This window comes from Staurois parvus, unplaced genomic scaffold (genome assembly GCF_062004578.1).
Source record: "Staurois parvus isolate SC_StPar_1 unplaced genomic scaffold, SC_StPar_1.0 ptg002181l, whole genome shotgun sequence".
Classification (NCBI taxonomy): Eukaryota; Metazoa; Chordata; class Amphibia; order Anura; family Ranidae; genus Staurois; species Staurois parvus.
Genome location: NW_028319977.1, coordinates 1,710,251 through 1,728,707, shown reverse-complemented (window position 1 = coordinate 1,728,707; position 18,457 = coordinate 1,710,251). Strand labels below are relative to the sequence as shown.

Sequence of the window (18,457 nt, the reverse complement as noted above, 5' to 3'; positions counted from 1 at the left end):
AAACTTTTGAGCACAGCTGTATGTGAAATGTCCAAATTGGACCACTATGTGGTTAAGAGAATTATTGCTGGGAGTGTTTTGGCAAAGTGCAGTAAATATAACTTGATACAAATTTTAATTACAAGGAGAGGTGTTCGATCAAAGCATCTATAAGCCGCAAAACAACTCCCATGGATCTCACGGCGATGATTGTCCCACAGACTCCCCTTACATCATATCCATCAAGCGGCCAGCCCAAATGATTGTTATCTATCCTTTCACATACAGATGTTTCCTGTCCTACTATGTCCTAGCTTCTAATTGTAAATCTTTCAACTCTAAGAAAGGAGCGTATATATGAGGAAATACTTCTATAAATATTCTTGCTATTTCCCCCGTGTCAACTTTTAACATCACTAAATTACAACAGTGTAGCCTAGCAGGGAAGCTGAGTAATTCACCGAGCAAACGCTGAACTATAACTGGCCAGCTTGGCACAATTTTTTGTTGGGCAGCACAGTGGCTAAATAGTTAGCACTTCCACCTGGCAGTACTAGGTCACTGGTTTGAATTCCAACCATGGCACCACCTGCCTGGGCTGCCGGTTCAAATCCCAACCACGGTACCACCTGTCTGGAGTTTGCGTGTTCTCCCTGTGCCTGCGCGGGTTTCTTCTGGGTACTCCCGTTTCTCCCACACTCCAAAGACATGCTGGTTGGTTAACTGGATATTGTCCCTAGTATGTGTAGGCTTTTCTACATACGTTATTGCACTACGGCGAGTATTTTTTCTACCTACATGTACTATATGGAGTTGTTTGGACATCTCCAAGCTGCGGAGTGTTGGATAAACAAAGATATGCTGGTTATTCACCAGCTTTTGGTGAGTGTGCAATTTAATGGCGTGTTAAAGCACTGGAGTTTGCACTGGTGATGGAAGACTTCATAGCAGGGGCGGACTGACCATTTGGAAACTCGGGCACTGCCCGAGGGCCCGGGGTCAGTAGGGGGCCCCATGAGATGCCCCTGGTACCTTTTTCATGGACTTTTTTGAGTTTGGGCAAGGACACAGGGGCCCCATGATCTCCTATTGCCTGCGGGCCCCATGAGTTGTCAGTCCGCCCCTGCTTCATAGCTTCATTTACTGAGGATCATATGCAATATTGGTGTGTGGACTTTACTGAATGGACTCTATGAGGACTCTTTGGTTCTTTATTTATTTATAATTTAATAATTAATGCACATATTTGGTGGTGGATTGATTTATGTATTTATTTATGTTTAAGGGTAGCGCTATTATTTCTGGTTCATTTTTATATTTTATTATATTTAATTTGATCACATTTTGGATTATAATATTTCAGTGGGTTGATAGTAGCAGCTCCCATCTTAATGTATTATGGTATTTTGTTTGAACCCATACTCGCGATGATTTGAATCTTGTGGTGTTTGAGAGAGAGCAAGACAGACACCTTTTTAGGATTTTTATATATATCTAAAATGTGTATGTATGAATGTGAGTTAGGGACTTTAGATTGTACGCTCCTTGAGGGTTAGGGACTGATGGAAATGTACAATATGTATGTAAAGCGCTGCGTAAATTGACGGAGCTATATAAGTACCTGAAATAAATAAATAATTAACTGTGTAGTTTGCCAAACACAAAGCTAAAGCCTTACAAAATATAGTAGAGGGCAGGGGCGGACTGACAACTCATGGGGCCCCCGGGCAATAGGGGATCATGGGGCCCTTGTGTCCTTGCCCAAACTCAAAAAAGCCTATGAAAAAGGTACCAGGGGCAAGGGCGGACTTACAACTCATGGGGCCCCCGGGCAATAGGGGATCATGGGGCCCCTGTGTCCTTGCCCAAACTCAAAAAAGCCTATGAAAAAGGTACCGGGGCAAGGGCAGACTTACAACTCATGGGGCCCCCGGGCAATAGGGGATCATGGGGCCCCTGTGTCCTTGCCCAAACTCAAAAAAGCCTATGAAAAAGGTACCAGGGGCAAGGGCGGACTTAAAACTCATGGGGCCCCCGGGCAATAGGGGATCATGAGGCCCCTATGTCCTTGCCCAAACTCAAAAAAGCCTATGAAAAAAGGTACCAGGGGCATCTCATGGGGCCCCCTTCTGACCCCGGGCCCTCGGGCAGTGCCCGAGTTTCCAAATGGTCAGTCCGCCCCTGGTAGAGGGTTTTTTTTGCCGGAGATAGCAAGTTCAGTACAGCTTCTAGAGACTACCTTGGAAAAGGAGAAGGAAAAGACTAGGAAGTAAGTTTGTGTCTAACTCTAATACCGGGGACTTCAAGCAACCAACACAGGTCCCTACTACCACCAGTAGCCCCTCAAACAACAGGATACACAAGAAAAAGATATGAGAACGTAGTCAGATTAGAATTGAAGCCAAATAGAACTAGCAAGATTCTTTACATGGCTTACTGATAACCAGGGGCGGACTGACCATTCGAGCACTTGGGTCTTTTCCTTCTCCTTTTCCAAGGTAGTCTCTAGAAGCTGTACTGAACTTGCTATCTCCAGCAAAAAAAACCCTCTACCAGGGGCGGACTGACCATTTCGAAAATCAGGCACTGCTCGAGTGCCCGGGGTCAGTAGGGGGCCCCATGAAATGCCCCTGGTACTTTTTATAGGCTTTTTTGGGTGTGCTTTGAGTGTGGGCAAGGACACAGGGGGCCCCATGATCACCTATTGCCATGAGTTGTCAATCCGCCCCCGCTGATAACCCACACAGATGCTATAGCTTAGTGTTAGCCGGCCTTCACAACTCCATATGCAACAAACACCTTTCTTGGAACCATTATTAACCACTTGCCCTCCAGAGGATTTACCCCCCTACCAGAACCCACTGGGTTACTTTGACAATTGCGTGGTCGTGCCACGCTGCACCTGAATTAAATTTATGCCCTTTTTTCCCCATGAATAGAGCTTTCTTTCAGTGGTATTTGATAACATCTGCATTTTAATTTTTTTTGTGCTATAAAAAAAAAGACTGACAATTTAGAAAAAAAAATATATTTTTGACTTTTTGTTATTAAACATGTCAAGTAAAAAAAATTTAAAAAATTTTTAAAAATCAAATTTCCTCATAAATTTAGGCCAAAATATATTCTGCTCCATGTCTTTGCTAAAAAAAATCCCAATATGTGTAAATTAATTGGTTTACCTGAAAGTTATAGCATTTACAAATGGCGGTATATATACTGGGATATTTTAAAATTTTTATTACTAATAATGGTGGTGATCAGAAACTTATATCGGGACTGTGGGGCGCAAAAACTGCAGGAGCGCGAATCACATATATATATACATGATTTTGTGCACCCATGCCGCCCTGTAGCAGTATTTCTACTAAAGGGTGGCGCGGAAGCGGTTAAACATGTCCAGTAAAAAACATTAAAAAAATCAAATTTCCTCATAAATTTAGGCCAAATTGTATTCTGCTTCATGTCTTTGCTAAAAAAAATCCCAATATGTGTAAATTAATTGGTTTATGTGAAAGTTATAGCATTTACAAATGGCTGTGTAGATACTGGGATATTTATTTTTAATTTTTAATAGTAATGGCGGCGATCAACAACTTATCGCGGGACTGCGGAGGGCATTCTGACACTGGGGGGAACTGACTTGGTGTCACTGACATCCCCTGTGACAGCAATACAGTGATCAGTGCTAATAAAATATAACACTGTGCTAATGGCACTGGGCAGGAAGGGGTTAACTTGTAAAGTGATCAAAGGGTTAACTGTGTGCTGTTTTACTAGGGGCTGTGTGTGTGCTTCACTGTAAGCACACAGCTTTGCATGGTTCTACTATGCACAGCTATGCAAAGCAGTGTGCAGGAGCTAACAGGGGAGAGAACTGTTTCCTTTACCAGCAGTTCTCTCCCCCCATCAGAGATGCCTGGAAATCACTGGGAGCCGGCGAGCAATCACCGGATGGGACCCGGTGATTGACGGCCTAGTATACAGTATATACATGATTTTACTTACTGCTGCCGCTCTATAGCAGTATTTCTGAAATGGGGTGGCGCTAAAGCGGTTAGCTTTTCCAGAAATTTAATTCAAAAGTATGCTTGCAGGTGCAGTTAGCTAGTCAGCCACTAGGTGGCTCTATCTCAAAACAGCATTGTAGAGGGAATGATGTAATTGGGTGTTAGATTCCCTTTTAGAAAAGGACTTCCGGTAGTGATGTAATGGGTGCAGTTAATGGCAGGATAGGAGGAGTCTAGGAGAGACGGTGCATGGGGAGCCAAACACCTCAGAGTCATGTGGATGTAGTCTCCTACTGCAAGGGCCCTTTCTAGGGATTAAACTCCGGGTTAGGTAGCTTAACACCCAGAAGATCCAGCTATAGTTGTTCTGGCTGTTTTTATAGTATGATGTGGACTGTGAGCAGGATGCTATAGAATTTTTAGGACAGGTCTCAGATCTGAGTACAATTACACCTGGTAGTGAGCAAACAACTGGGTATGTGCCAAGCTAGGCAGATCTATAGACTGGGACATGAAGAGAGAAACTGGTATACTAAAGAAAAGCACCTTGATTAGACTTGGTGACAGAGGCTACATAGTTAGTCTGGCTGAAAAAAGACAAAAGTCCATCCAGTTCAACCATTAAAAAAAAAAAAAGTTATAATCTTATACCCACAGTTGATCCAGAGGAAGGCAAAAAACCCAGCAAAGCATGATCCAATTTGCTACTGCAGGGAAAAAAAATTCCTTCCTGATCCCCCGAGAGGCAATTGGATATTCCCTGGATCAACTATACCTATAAATGTTATATCCAGTTATATTCTGTGTGTCCAAGAAAGAATCCAGGACTTTTTTAAAGCAATCCACTGAGCTGGCCATAACCAACTCTTGAGGGAGTCTATTCCACATTTCCATAGCTCTTACTGTGAAGAAACCTTTCTGTGTTTGGAAATTACATTTCTTTTCCTCCAGATGTAAAGAGTGCCCCCTTGTCCTCTGTGATGACCTCAGGGTGAATTAAAAAAAAGTATAATCCTATACCCACAGTTAATCCAGAGGAAGGCAAAATAAACACAGCAAAGCATGATCCAATTTGCTCCTGCAGGGGAAAAAAATCCTTCCTGATCCCCCTGAAAGCTGGGGATCTAGTATACATAGAGAAAGGGTCCCAAAACAGTGATTCCCCCAAGGAGTAAGTAGGTACAAGGAAAATATTGTTAAATAAAAACTAGGACGGGAGCTGGAGAGACATTCAATCTCACCTGTCCTTGTATGTTGGTTTTATAGGTGCCACACCCCTATTTGATCAGAAAAATGCAAACACCCTAATAGAGAAAAACTAATGGGGCTTTCTAAGGCACCATACCATATGAAAATATAAAGATGCACAACATGAAAACACTAAATAATATAGAACAAGTTTTATTATTGAAAAAAAAACATATAAGTGGTAAGAGAGACCATTTGGTCAGCCAAAATAGACACATACATAGTAAAGCAACAAATAACAGAATATAAATCTATAAGTAACAAAAAAGGGGGGAAGGCTCTGGCCCGGGATGCAAAAGCGTCACGAGCAAGAGTCTAAGAACCCCAACAATAACATTAGATAAGTAAATTGTCATTGGGCAAATGTATTTCATAGAGTTGAATTAGAGAATTGGATAATTAATTCAGAAATCATCCGCGTTTCGTGGGATAAGACCCACTTCCTCAGGGAATTTAGGAAAACAAAATAACAGTCCCTATAATGAAATAAAGAAAAAATACAGAACCAATTAACAATGAAAAATACAAATAAAACATAATAATGAACTCAATGAAAATGTAAAGCAAAAATACATGGATAAAGTAAATTCAGAAAATTACCAACCGATGATGCTCTGTACAATAGTAACACCTGATGTAGATGAAGATCAATATTGGTTCAGCGGACAACGGAGAGACAACCACCAGTCCAAGGTCCTATTAGTGGTTTATTCAATAATAAAACTTGTTCTATATTATCTAGTGTTTTCATGTTGTGCATCTTTATATTTTCATATTGTATGGTATGGTAAGCCCCATTAGTTTTTCTCTGTTAGGGTTTTTGTATTTTTAGGTACAAGGAAAGATGGCTTACAGTATTTACTATGTGCTGACATTCCGTGTCCAAATGACTGCTTGTTAGGGATCCAGGTTGACCAGAAATGTGTGGGAACGCAGGCGTAGTCAGGGCTGGAGAGGTGGAATGGTCAGGCAGGCCGCTAGGTACTGTACAGGGCGCAGGGTCTAAGTCCCAATCTTCTTATTCACCAGGACCCCTGATGGTGGGGATGGACTTGGAGCAGAATGAGACCAGGTCGCGACCCCTGAGTACGTCCGGCAATGGTAATGTCAGGAATGGACTCAGCACTGGTGGTGGGACTCACCTGCCGTGTGGGCTGCAGTACCAGGGCTGACCAGCGGGTGCTCTCAGCAGCCAGAAGCTCACTTCTGCAATCAGCCAAACCTGGGGCTGATTGCAGAAGGTGTATTTAAGGGATGGCCAGACCTGCAGTCTGGGCCTTGGTGTATGTTTTCCCATGAGCCTCTGTACCTGGTATCCTGTGTTCCTGCTTCGTTGCTGACCCTGCTTGATCCTGACCTCTGCTGACCGTCTCCTGTTGAACCCCTAGCTTGCCTGACCATCCTTCTGCCTGATCCCCTGTACTGCGCTGCCCGTGAGTTACTGAACCCAGCTTGTGACCCTGACCATTCTCTGCCTGCTCCTTTGGTACCTTGCTGCCCGCATGTTGCTGACCTGGCCCGTCTGACCACGCTAACTACTCTGCCATCCATCCATCCTGCACGGATCCAGCCGTCCCTGCTCACACCTTCTGCCTCTTCACATCAGGCTTCCTACCTGCACATACCTCTGGCGTATCCCTCTACCACTAGCAGGTGTACTCAGGGGCCGCGACCTGGTTCCTGTCTGCTCCAAGTCCATCCCCACCATCAGGGGCCCTGGTGAATAAGCAGATTGGGACTTAGACTCCGCGCCCTGGGGAATCCTGTCCTGAGGACCGCTAGAGGTACCACCAAACGGTCATTACAGAACCCTACGGCCGGCCTGACCATTCCACCTCTCCAGCCCTGACTACGCCTGTGTTCCTGCACCTACTAAGATTAGTGGTAGGTTGGTTTGTTCACTGTGCGTTTATATATATATATATATCTGGGTGGCTAATAATAAACTGTATTATTATACTATACCTGAAACCTGCGTTTCCCTGTGTCAGTCCACACCTTTCTAGTCACTCCTAGATTCCTGACAGGTAAAGAGCGTCGTCAGAGGTGTGCGGGGAAAGGAGCCTGACGTGAAGAGGCTGGCAGACCTGGTAACAGGGACAGATCCGTGCGGGATGGATGGATGGATCATCTGGGTAGTGTCAGGCGTAGTCAGGCAGGCCAGGTCAGCAACATGCGGGCAGCGAGGTACCGGAGGAGCAGGCAGAGAATAGTCAGGGTCACAAGCCGGGTTCAGTAACTCACGGGCAGCGCGGTACAGAGGATCAGGCAGAAGGATGGTCAGGCAAGCCAGGGGTTAAACAGGAGATGGTCAGCAGAGGTCAGGATCAAAGCAGGGTCAGCAACTAGGCAGATAGGCAGGAACACAGGATACCAAGTACAGGGGCTCATGGGAAACAATACACCAAGGCACTAACTGCAGGTCTGGCCATTCCTTAAATACACCTCCTGCAATCAGCCTCAGGTGATGGCCAATTGCAGGAGTGAGCTTCTGGTTGCTGAGAGCACCTGCTGGCCAGCCCTGGTACTGCAGCCCACACGGCAGGTGAGTCCCACCACCAGTGGTGAATCCATTCCTGACACTGCTACAGAATGTCTGTTCCTGTGTTTGGTGTTTCACTCTAAAGTGTTCTGTCCAGGGGCGGACTGACAACTCATGGGGCCCCCGGGCAATAGGGGATCATGGGGCCCCTGTGTCCTTTCCCAAACTCAAAAAAGCCTATGAAAAAGGTACCAGGGTCATCTCATGGGGCCCCCTACTGACCCCGGGCCCTCGGGCAGTGCCCGAGTTTCCAAATGGTCAGTCCGCCCCTGGTTCTGTCAGTATGTCATGTTAGATGTCACGGCCATCTTTAAAAGTTACAGTAAAGTGTGGAAAACTATTCTTGTGTGAACATTTCTTTATCCAAAGGTTAAGGATTACAGCCAGAGATATTGTGAGAGGGCTTATGGTGGTCAGGAGTTCGGCATCCAATTACTAGCAGGTGGTTTGTTGTCCTGTCCAAGAAGAATTGGATACAGTTTGGTATCAACATTCAGCCAATCATGAGTCCTCTAACAGTAGGGATCGGCCAAAGCTTTAAAGCTCACGCCCCATCCCAACGTATATCCATTAAAACAAAGCCTGTTGCTGGACTTTTTAGGTGTAACCTCTTAACAAATCACTCAACAAGGATAGGTTAAACAAGTTTCTTTATTAATACAAATAATCAGACAACCACATAGTTCAAATTTGTATCCTAAAAGCAATAATATATAGTCAGTCAAAAAAAACAAAAATCATCACACCCTTACCCTAGGTTCACACTTATGCGGATTTCACAGCATTTTCCAGTTTGTGGAAACACATCATTTTCTATGGATCAAATTCACATCTGTGCGTTTTGAGCCGGTGTGGATTTTTGAAAGGGTCGGGGATTTTTTTTCCTGCCACTTGCATGTAATAGACTTCAATGGAACCACACTAAAAATGCAAGTACTGCGGGTTTTTTTGCATTTTTTAATGCATTTTGCGTGTTGTGTGACATTAAATGACAAGGCGCTTCTAAGTGTAGTTAATTATGCAGTTCCCAGGTCAAATTAGCGTCATTTCTATCCCCTTCCTTTCCGATGTCCAATGGAACCCACCAGGGATGCCCACATTCCCCCTGATGTTTATCCTCTGTTTGGAGCCTCTGGCTTTAGCTATTAGAACCAATCTGGATATCCATGGAATTCACACCCACGATAGGGACTTTAAACTGTCTTTGTTCACTGATCTTGCTGACATTGACGGAACCCCACATTACCCTGCCGGTCTTACACTGTACCCTACAGCTTTTTGGTGCACTGTCGGGCTATAAGGTCAATGCGTTCAAAACTGAAGCATTACCGCTCCATATACCACCTACAATTTTATCCCCCTTTCAGTTAAATTATCCCTATTGGTGGTGCCCCCACGCTTTGAAATATTTAGGTATTGATCTTACTTCCTCATACCACTCCCTTTATGATGCTAATTTCTCCCCTCTGTTTCATGCAATCTCTCAATCTTTAAAATCTTGGGATAATCTTGCCATCTCCTTCCTTGGCTGGATTAATGTGCTAAAATTACCTTACTGCCCAAACATCTGTATCTGTTTGAGATACTTCCTATTCCTATTCCCATGACCAAGCTGAGCTCCCTTCAGAAATCCTTCCACCATTTCATTTGGCATAATAAATCACACTGTATTGTCCACACTGCCCTCCTCTCCCCTCGGTCAAGGGGGGATCTGGGGGCTCCAGACATTGTGTCGTATTATTTGGCTACTCACCTTCGTGCTCTGGTCTCGTGGTCTTCGCAACGCCCCCCTAATAAATGGGCTGAGATTGAGTGGCTAAAGCTAAGTCCAACACACCCCTGCTCTCTACTCTGGTTCTTGACCAACACAGCAATCTCCTCTTACAAACATCTCCTACTCAGGCCCATGCTTTTCACATTATCTATTGGAGAGGGTGTAGGGTTAGATATGTTCTGGCTTCTCAATGTTCTCCACTGACCAGTGTTATATTCAATCCCATTCTCCCAGATAGCTTGGCATTGGCTTGAGTGCGTCCCTGAGCCGAGGCCAATCTATTTCAGTTGCAACACTTGGTCCACCCAGTGACTCACAAACTTAAATCTTTTTCTGTGATCCAAAAAGCTACTCGTCTGTCTTCTCACCAGTATTATGTTTATCTACAGATACGTCATTTTCCATTTTTTTCCCTCTAAAGCCTCCTCCCTAACCCTTGAGAAGCCTACTCCCTTTGAACGCATCTGCATTCAGGGTCCATACCAATGGGTATTATTTCCTCTACTTATAAACTGCTTCAAGATGCCTGCCCCCTTACTATTGTATGCGCACATGGCGCCGAATCTTTCAACAGGATATTGCCTTGGATCAATGGAGTAGGATTTGGGATCCTGCCTTCAGGTCTTCTATATGTGTAGTATATAAAGAAAACACTTATAAAATAATGATGTTTTGGTATAGGAATCCTGAGGTTCTCCATGCTCACAATCCGAACTCTTCTCCTGCCTGCTGGCAATGTGGCGAGGAAACTGGCACTCTCTACCACATTTTTTGGACTTGCTAATACATTGCACCTTTTTGGAGAGAGGTCTTTAACCTTTTGCAACTCGTCATAAAGGCTCCTGTCGTGTTTGAGCCCATCCACTTTTTCTTGGGCCTACCTTTTTCAGGCCTCTCCAAATTTGCCAGGAAACTATCCTCCCATGTTTTAACAGCGGCCAGGAGAACCATTCCCATGGCTTTCTACTACACCCCCCTCACGACCAGAATTAGTGAGAGTTATAGCAGAGATTAGACAAATGGAACATTTCACTGCTTTACATGCTAACTCTGTCCCCACCTTTGAGGCAGTTTGGGAACCATAGGATCTATTCATTTCTGATTTACCTACTCAGTTGTCTGCAAATGATAGCTAATTCACTGTAATGTACTGACATTGTATGTACCTATATTCCTCTCATCGTTGAGCCTCCTTCTTTCTTTGTTCTTTATTGCTTATTTCACAATTTATACAACTCTGTTTGTTGTAAACAATTTAAAAATCAATAAAAATTAAATTATAAAAAAAAATGCTGTATTGTTATAATAATAAAAAATAGGGCAAAGCTGTGTAAACCTTAAAACTAGATTGGGCATCTCCAAACTTTCTAATCAAAGGGCCATCCTACTGTACTGCAGGCTTGGGGGGGCTGTGACCAAAGGAAGTAAAAAAATGTCCAGGCATCAGTGGACATAAACAATGCCTCATCATTGGTTTAATGGGAGGAAGAATGCCCTATTGTTAGTATCAATGGGAAGACTAGCGCCATTGATTGTGTCAATGGGAGGAATGGTGTCCCATCATTGCTGTCAGTTGGTGGAATAGTGCCCCAAGGGCCAGATAAGGCAAGCAAGAGGCCACATTTGGCCCCCGGGAGACCACTGGACTAGATGGACAGAATTACATATCCTTTGGCAGGTAAATAAGCTCCCACATACATTATGTATTTATCTGTGTATTTAGCTGTTTGCTTAGACTTTTCCTATCTACTGAACATTGAGTTTGGGTGGACCAACCCTTTACCTCTACAGGTCTGATTTACTGAAGAAATTAGCTCACTCTTCAACCTAAGGAGGTCCGGTAATGCAGCCAGTGAAGTTCGGGGTCAGTGGCTCACTAAGTAGTACATTTTTTATCTTGATAAATACACTGTTTTAAGAGTGATGTTAAATATACTGGCCTACAAAGTTCTTATGAATACTTTTAATAAAAGTATCCTTAATAATTTATATATTTTTGTATGTTCTTTTTACAGCTCAGCAATTGCACTCTACAGCCATGCTAAGAGAAATAAGGCTATTTGCTATTTTCCTGTTGATAGCAGTTTTTGGTTTTATCAGTAGGACTTTTAGACATAAAGGTCATTACATCTTGAATTTCCTCATTTCTAAGGACTCGGAATTAGAATCAATGGACAATGCTAATGGCAATTCAAGTTCTTTTAGTGCAAATACCATTCTGAGAGAAGGAAATGGGATCTTGTTTGTGGAGACCACGGACAGAATGGATCCACCATCCCTGGTACTTTGTGCTATTGAATCAGCTGCACGAGTCTACCCTGACCGACCGGTGGCCTTCTTCATGAAAAGACTGGAGGATATTACCACAGAAGATGATGAGAAGAGATCAAGACAGCAATTTCCGACCCTGTCTTCTTTTGGCAATGTTTACCTCTTCCCTCTCAGAATGAATCAATTATTTATCAGCACGCCTCTTAAGCCATGGTTTGATAAGGTACATTACAGACCAAATGGGGTATTTTTGGGAAAAGTCTTTACAGAAAAAGATGTGGGTGTTTGTAGGTGGGAAACTGGATAATATTTCTCTGCAGGAAGTTGCTTCATGATTGATAAAACTCCTAACTTTGCCTAACTTGGCCATACTGTATACTAATACATTTCTGAACAAATGTTCATATGAACAATTCTCAGTACATTCAATGACTTGATAAATGTTGTTCGAATGTAGTTAAATATTCTGTTTGCTTTTAACATTCAGTTTTGAAATGAATGTAATTTTCTGAATGAAAACTGCATTCACTGTTAGAACTTTGTTCAATTTAGAAAAAATAGGTATAGCTGGTTAAGCACCAAATGGGTTATTTCCTTTCCAAGCTATGGTAGGCTGCTAATAGGGATCATCTTAAACACATTTGCTTCTCCCAAACCAAGATAAAGAGTCTGACGGCCACTTCCTAAAGTCTTATATAATTTTGGTAAGGAAAATGAGAAATTGGTTTCAAAACCCTCTGGCGCTGTCTTGGTGAGATAAGTACCCAGATGTTTATTTTGATGAGACCTATCCTAAGTTTGCACTTACTGATAAGAAATTTTCCTGTATATGCCCCCTTGTCATTTGCAATGACCTTACAGTGAACAAAACAGTTTACTATGTGGACCATTTATGTCATATGCAATATCCTCTGCAATATCATTTTCTTAGGGAAAATAAATAAAGTCCAATTAAATTGGTTGTAAAGGCTCAAGGTTTCAAAGAATGCATGAGAGTAAAAAGTCCACCCATGCGCACAAGAGCCTTGGCTCTGTGGGGACTCTCCCCATTGGCTCCCGCTGCTGCTGTCAATCACAGCCAGTAAGCCAATGCGGAGAGAGAAAGGGGGCAGGGCCCAGCTGTGGCTCTGTGTGTGTGAATGAACATGCAGAACAGTGGCTCTGAAGCGAGCCTCCTTGGGTGCCCCTTTAGCAAGCTGCTTGCTGTGGGAGCACTCAGCAGGAGGGAAGGGCCATGGGACCTGAGAAGAATAGGGTCAGGGCTTTTCTGTACAAAACCACTGCCCGGAGAAGGTAAGTATAACATATATATATATTTAAGAATTGCCTTCAATATCACTTTAATCTTCCCTCTGAGATCCTCAATAGCCCTCAAAAATGTATTTGCCATTTTTGTCTCCAGTTTCACAAATCTTTTTTGTGAATTGGTCCGTATAGCTGAACTGCTTATTGTATGGATAACTGTCTCTCACTGAAGTCTAAACATTTTTTTTCTACACACGAAAGTATCTTGCTTAGTCTTTCTATCTAGTATAGAAGCCCACAGCTAATACCAACAGAATGTTTTTTGTAATGTTACGACTGCCCTTAGAGAGGTTAATAAACACAGTATTTTAAATGTGAAGAAATATGCTTATGTTATGTTCTCATGACACTTGATGTTTCTTGTTTACCAGGTAAACCCTAAAAAAGAAGTCTACTGGACCCATGTTAGCTCAGATGCCTGTAGGTTTGCCATGATGTGGAAATACGGTGGAATTTACATGGATACTGATGTCATCTCACTTCGTCCAATACCCAAAGACCATTTTGTAGCTGCTGAAACTTTCACATGTACTAGCAGTAGTGTTTTTGGCCTCTCCTCACATCACCAGTTGGCATGGAAGTTTATGGAGAATTTTGTTGAGAACTACAGGGGAAAAATATGGGGACACCAAGGGCCAGGGGTTTTCACCCGTGTTGTGAAGAAATTGTGTGGCTTGCCAGTATTTAATTCTACGGATGATGCCATGTGTACAAACATCAGTTATTTTCATCCTCAACGTTTCTATCCCATCTTGTATCCATCATGGAAAAGGTATTTTGAAGTCTGGGAGAATTTTCCAACATTTAATGGCTCCTATGCCTTACATCTTTGGAACTTCATGAATAAAAAAGGTATATCTATGGTACCTGGAAGCAACACATTGGTGGAACATCTCTACCAAAAACACTGCCCTACTACCTATGGATATATCTTGAGAAAAAAGAAAACTCACCTGTAACAAGGCAGTGACACTGAAATCATTAAAGCTCAATTCAGTAATTTTTTTTCATTTTGAAAAAATTAGGAAATATTTTCCATTGGGGATAATTTCCCACTCTTCCTTGTCCTACTTTAATAGGAAACAAATGAGGGAAAATCTCCCCAGTAGAGATTGGGGAAAAAAAAAAAAATCTTTCTTGCAGAGTGAAGAAAAATTAAGGGCTGCCAAAGCATGTGTGTAGACTGGACATCTACACAAAGGCCCTCAGAATAGGGGCCTATTAATATTACTAGGCTGAGCTGGTTCTAAGACACCTCTTGCTGTCATGTAGGACATCCTTCATGATGTTGTAACCTTGCTCCTGGTTTGTAATATTTCACTTCATGAAATTTAATGGCATCCCAGTCTTAGTCCATAGGGTTCAATATTGAGTTGGCCCACCTTTTGCAGCTATAACAGCTTCAACTCTTCTGGGAAGACTGTCCACAAGGTTTAGGAGGGTGTCTATGGGAATGTTTGACCATTCTTCCAGAAGCGCATTTGTGAGGTCAGGCACTGATGTCGAACAAGAAGGTCTGGCTCGCAGTCTCCACTCTAATTCATCCCAAAGGTGTTCTATCAGGTGAGGATGAGGTCAGGACACTGTGCAAGCCAGTCAAGTTCCTCCACCCCAAACTCACTCACCCATGTCTTTATGGACCTTGCTTTGTGCACTGGTGACGCACAAAGCAAGTCATGTTGGAACAGGAAGGGGCCATCCCCATACAAAGTTGGGAGCATGAAATTGTCCAAACTGTCTAGGTATGCTGACGCCTTAAGAGTTCCCTTCACTGGAACTAAGGAGCCAAGCCCCACCCCTGTAAAATAACCCCACACCATAATCCCCCCTCCACCAAACTTTACACTTGGCACAATGCAATCAGACAAGTACCGTTCTCCTGGCAACTGCCAAAGCAAGACACGTGCATTGGATTGCCAGACAGAGAACCGTGATTCGTCACTCTAGAGAACACGTCTCCACTGCTCTAGAGTCCAGTGGCAGAGTGCTTTACACCACTGCATCCATTACTTTGCATTGCACTTGGTGATGTTAGGTTTGGATGCAGCTGTTGTCATGCTAATCTGAAGGCAACACAAAGTTTGGAGGTCTTTAGCTATTGACTCTGCAGACAGTTGGCGACTCTTGCGCACTGTGCGCTTCAGCATGTGCTGACCTCGCTTTGTCATTTTACGTGGCCTACCACTTCATGGAGTTGCTGCTATTCCCAGTTGCTTCCACTTTGTTATAATCCCACTAACAGTTGAGCGTGGAATAATTAGTAGCAAGGAAATTTCACGAATGGACATATTGCATGGGTGGCAATCTATCACGGGACCACGCTTGGAGTCACTGTGCTCCTGAGAGCGACCCATTCTTTCACAAATGTTTGTAGAAGCAGTCTGCATGCCAAGGTGCGTGATTGATGCCAAGGTGCTGTGGCCATGGAGGGGATTGGAACACCTTTGGCAATATGGTATATATATATATATATACAGTATATACTGTATATACAGAGATCATATATATATATATGAACATTCGTTTAGCTCATTACATGAAAGTAAGGTTAATAATATAACTTAGATTACAAAATCCTCAGTTTTACTCAACAAAACTACTACATCTAGTGTTTTGTATAACCTCCATGAGTTATAAGGACAGCAGCAATGCCATACAGCTTTGAAGCCATTAGTTCCAAAAACATTTACTGTGTCTTGGTCTCTTCACTCCCGAGTACAGAGTCCCAGCAGCCTTCTTTTTTTTCAGCAAGGGCCATGGCAAATTCTAGCTGGGCTTTTTTGTGCATAGGCAATCTTCCTTTGTGGACGACACCTTTGCATGCCATCCCTCTGCAGTGTACGTGGTACTGTGTCAAAGGAAACCATCACTCCAGTGTGGCTTTCTACTTCTTTAGCTAACTGCAGTGAACTTGCATGGTGGTTTTCCTCAACCGTTTTCTTCAACAGATGCTCCTGTCTAGCTGTTAACTTCTGTGGATGGCCTGGATGTCTTTGTGAGATGGCTGCAGTTCCATCTTTGTTAAATGTTTGTATCACTTTTGCTACAGTATTCTGACTGATAAGTAAAGCTTTGCTGATCTTCTTGTAGCCTTCACATTTCTTGTGTAAAGAAATTATTTTCTTTCTCAGGCGGTTTGACATTTCTCTTCCATGTGGTGCCATTGATGACAGCATGAAATGGGAAGGGGTTTTCTTTGTTAAGTAATGCCCTTTTATAATCAACTGTCTGCTGGACACCTGTTTAATGAATAATTAGACTCACCTGTAGTTGAATTCTTGTTAATTAGGATTTTGTTGTCTAAAATTTAGCTTTGCTCCTTAGATTTTCATTGGGGTGTATTCATTTTTGTAACATGGTCTTGAATAAATTTGTTAGGAAAAATACTTTTTGGTGTGTGCAAATTAACAAATCTTGTTTGTAATCAATGGCCGGCATTTGTGTAAGGATTTTGTAGCATAGTATCCCATGGAAAATGTTGATTCTGCAAGGAAAGTAAAGGTTTTCTGACAAATCTGTTGGGGTGTACTCATTTATGCTGAACACTGTGTATACTATATATTGTGACAGTGTGAGGCTCTTCCGTGGACTGAGTTTAGTAAATTGGTATAAAAAGGACAATTGATTCTCAAAGATCTGAGAAGCTTTGTCATGTTTATTTTGAATGGAAGAAGCTCTACATTTTCTCTGGATTAGGTAATTCCACATCAGGGTCTGAAATTTTAAGGTTCCAAAGTGTCTTGGGTGGTGCAGAACCTTTGATTCTGTATCTGGCCTTTGCTTGACTCCTAGAGTCTGTGTAAGGGTACAGGTATGCAGGATCATTATAAGCCAGGCTTGAGGATAGCTCAGTGGAGTTTTCAAACACACAGCCGCTGTTTGAGGTGTGCTCCAGCCAAGAGAGGTGACCAACTAGGGACACAAGACTCCATGTTGGAAAGGTTTCCCTACTGCAGGACTGGGAGCATTGGGACAGCTAAGTAGGTCAGCAGAGGACTGAGGGAGCCGAGGCAACCAGAGAGTCTAGGTAGGGGATCTGTGAGTGTCAGGAGTAGGGCCTCAGCTGTAAGGTGCTCATTTCAAAAACGTTTTTAGGGACACTTTTTTTACTGTGTGGCCAGAAAGCATGTACTTTAATTAATTCTGAACTATCCTTTCAGGCCCACATCCAATCCCTGCCCAAATCATGCTGCCTCAACCTCAGCAACATCTCAAGAATACACCCCTTTTTAACCAATGATACCACAAAGCTCCTTATTCACTCCCTAGTTATCTGTCGCCTCAACTACTGCAACTCCCTCCTCATTGACTGTCAGAGCCTGGGATCAAACCTGGTCCTTCTGCAGTGGGAGATAATGTCTGTCAGGGATCGCGGCGGCAAGTGACTCCGCGCATGCGCGGAGCACCGATCCATCCGATCCGACGGACTCTGAGACCTGTACGGCAGCGGCCGCGCATGCGCACTCGCGATCGTGGCCGCTCACCCGGCACCAATAGCAGGGCAGGGCGCACTATTTAATCCTGCCCTGCACTAACACCCATTGCTGTATGGTCTCTTCTCTGTGTTCCTGTGTTCCTGTGATCCTAGATTTGTTGCTGACCCTGCCTGAACCTGACCTCCGCTGACTTCTCCTGCTCTGATCCCCTGGCTAGTCTGACTTCTCTTCTGCATACTCCGTACCTGATCTGAACCCCTGCAAGTGACCTGACTATTCTTCCGCCTGCCGCCTTGTACTACGCTGACCCCACTGTTACTGACCCGGCTCGTTGACCACGCTTACTACTCTGCCATCCATCCATCCCGCTCGGATCCAGTCTTCCACCTCTTCACATCAGGCTCTCTACCTGCACATACCTCTGGCAGGTCCCGCTGCCACAGACGGGGGTACTCAGGGGTCGCGACCTGGTCCTTGTCTGCTCCAAGCCCATCCCCACCATCAGGGGCTCTGGTGAACAAGCAGACTGGGGCTTAGACTCCGCGCCCTGGGGAATCCTGTCCTGTGGACTGCTAGGGGCCCCACTAGGTGGTTTATAACAGAACCATATAGCCATGACGACTGGAAGAGGACCATCCCCACTGGAAGACATATGTCGGCATTTGGCAACACTAACCCAAGCCGTCCAATCGCTGCAGGAGGATTACACACACCTCGATGGCCGGATTCAGACTTTGGCCGCACCTGCGGCTCCATCCCAATGCTCGGGTTCCACCACGGCAGCAGGAGAACCAACAGAACCTCCCGGCAGGGCAGTATTCACGTTGCCTCCACCAGAGCCTCAAGTACCGTTGCCGGAATGCTTCAGCGGGGATCGAACAAAGTTCAGGGCCTT

At 43.8% G+C, this 18,457-nt stretch overlaps 1 protein-coding gene across 1 annotated transcript; it reads left to right on the top strand.

Annotated features, from left to right (window-relative positions):
• Window positions 1–11,571: 11,571 nt before the first annotated feature.
• On the top strand, window positions 11,572–16,640 carry LOC149432243 (alpha-1,4-N-acetylglucosaminyltransferase-like). The gene is made up of 2 exons (XM_089665369.1): window positions 11,572–12,044; window positions 13,498–16,640. Exons 1-2 carry the CDS (start codon window positions 11,589–11,591, stop codon window positions 14,083–14,085), a joined length of 1,044 nt encoding a protein of 347 aa, XP_089521495.1. The 5' UTR covers window positions 11,572–11,588; the 3' UTR covers window positions 14,086–16,640.
• Window positions 16,641–18,457: the final 1,817 nt, after the last annotated feature.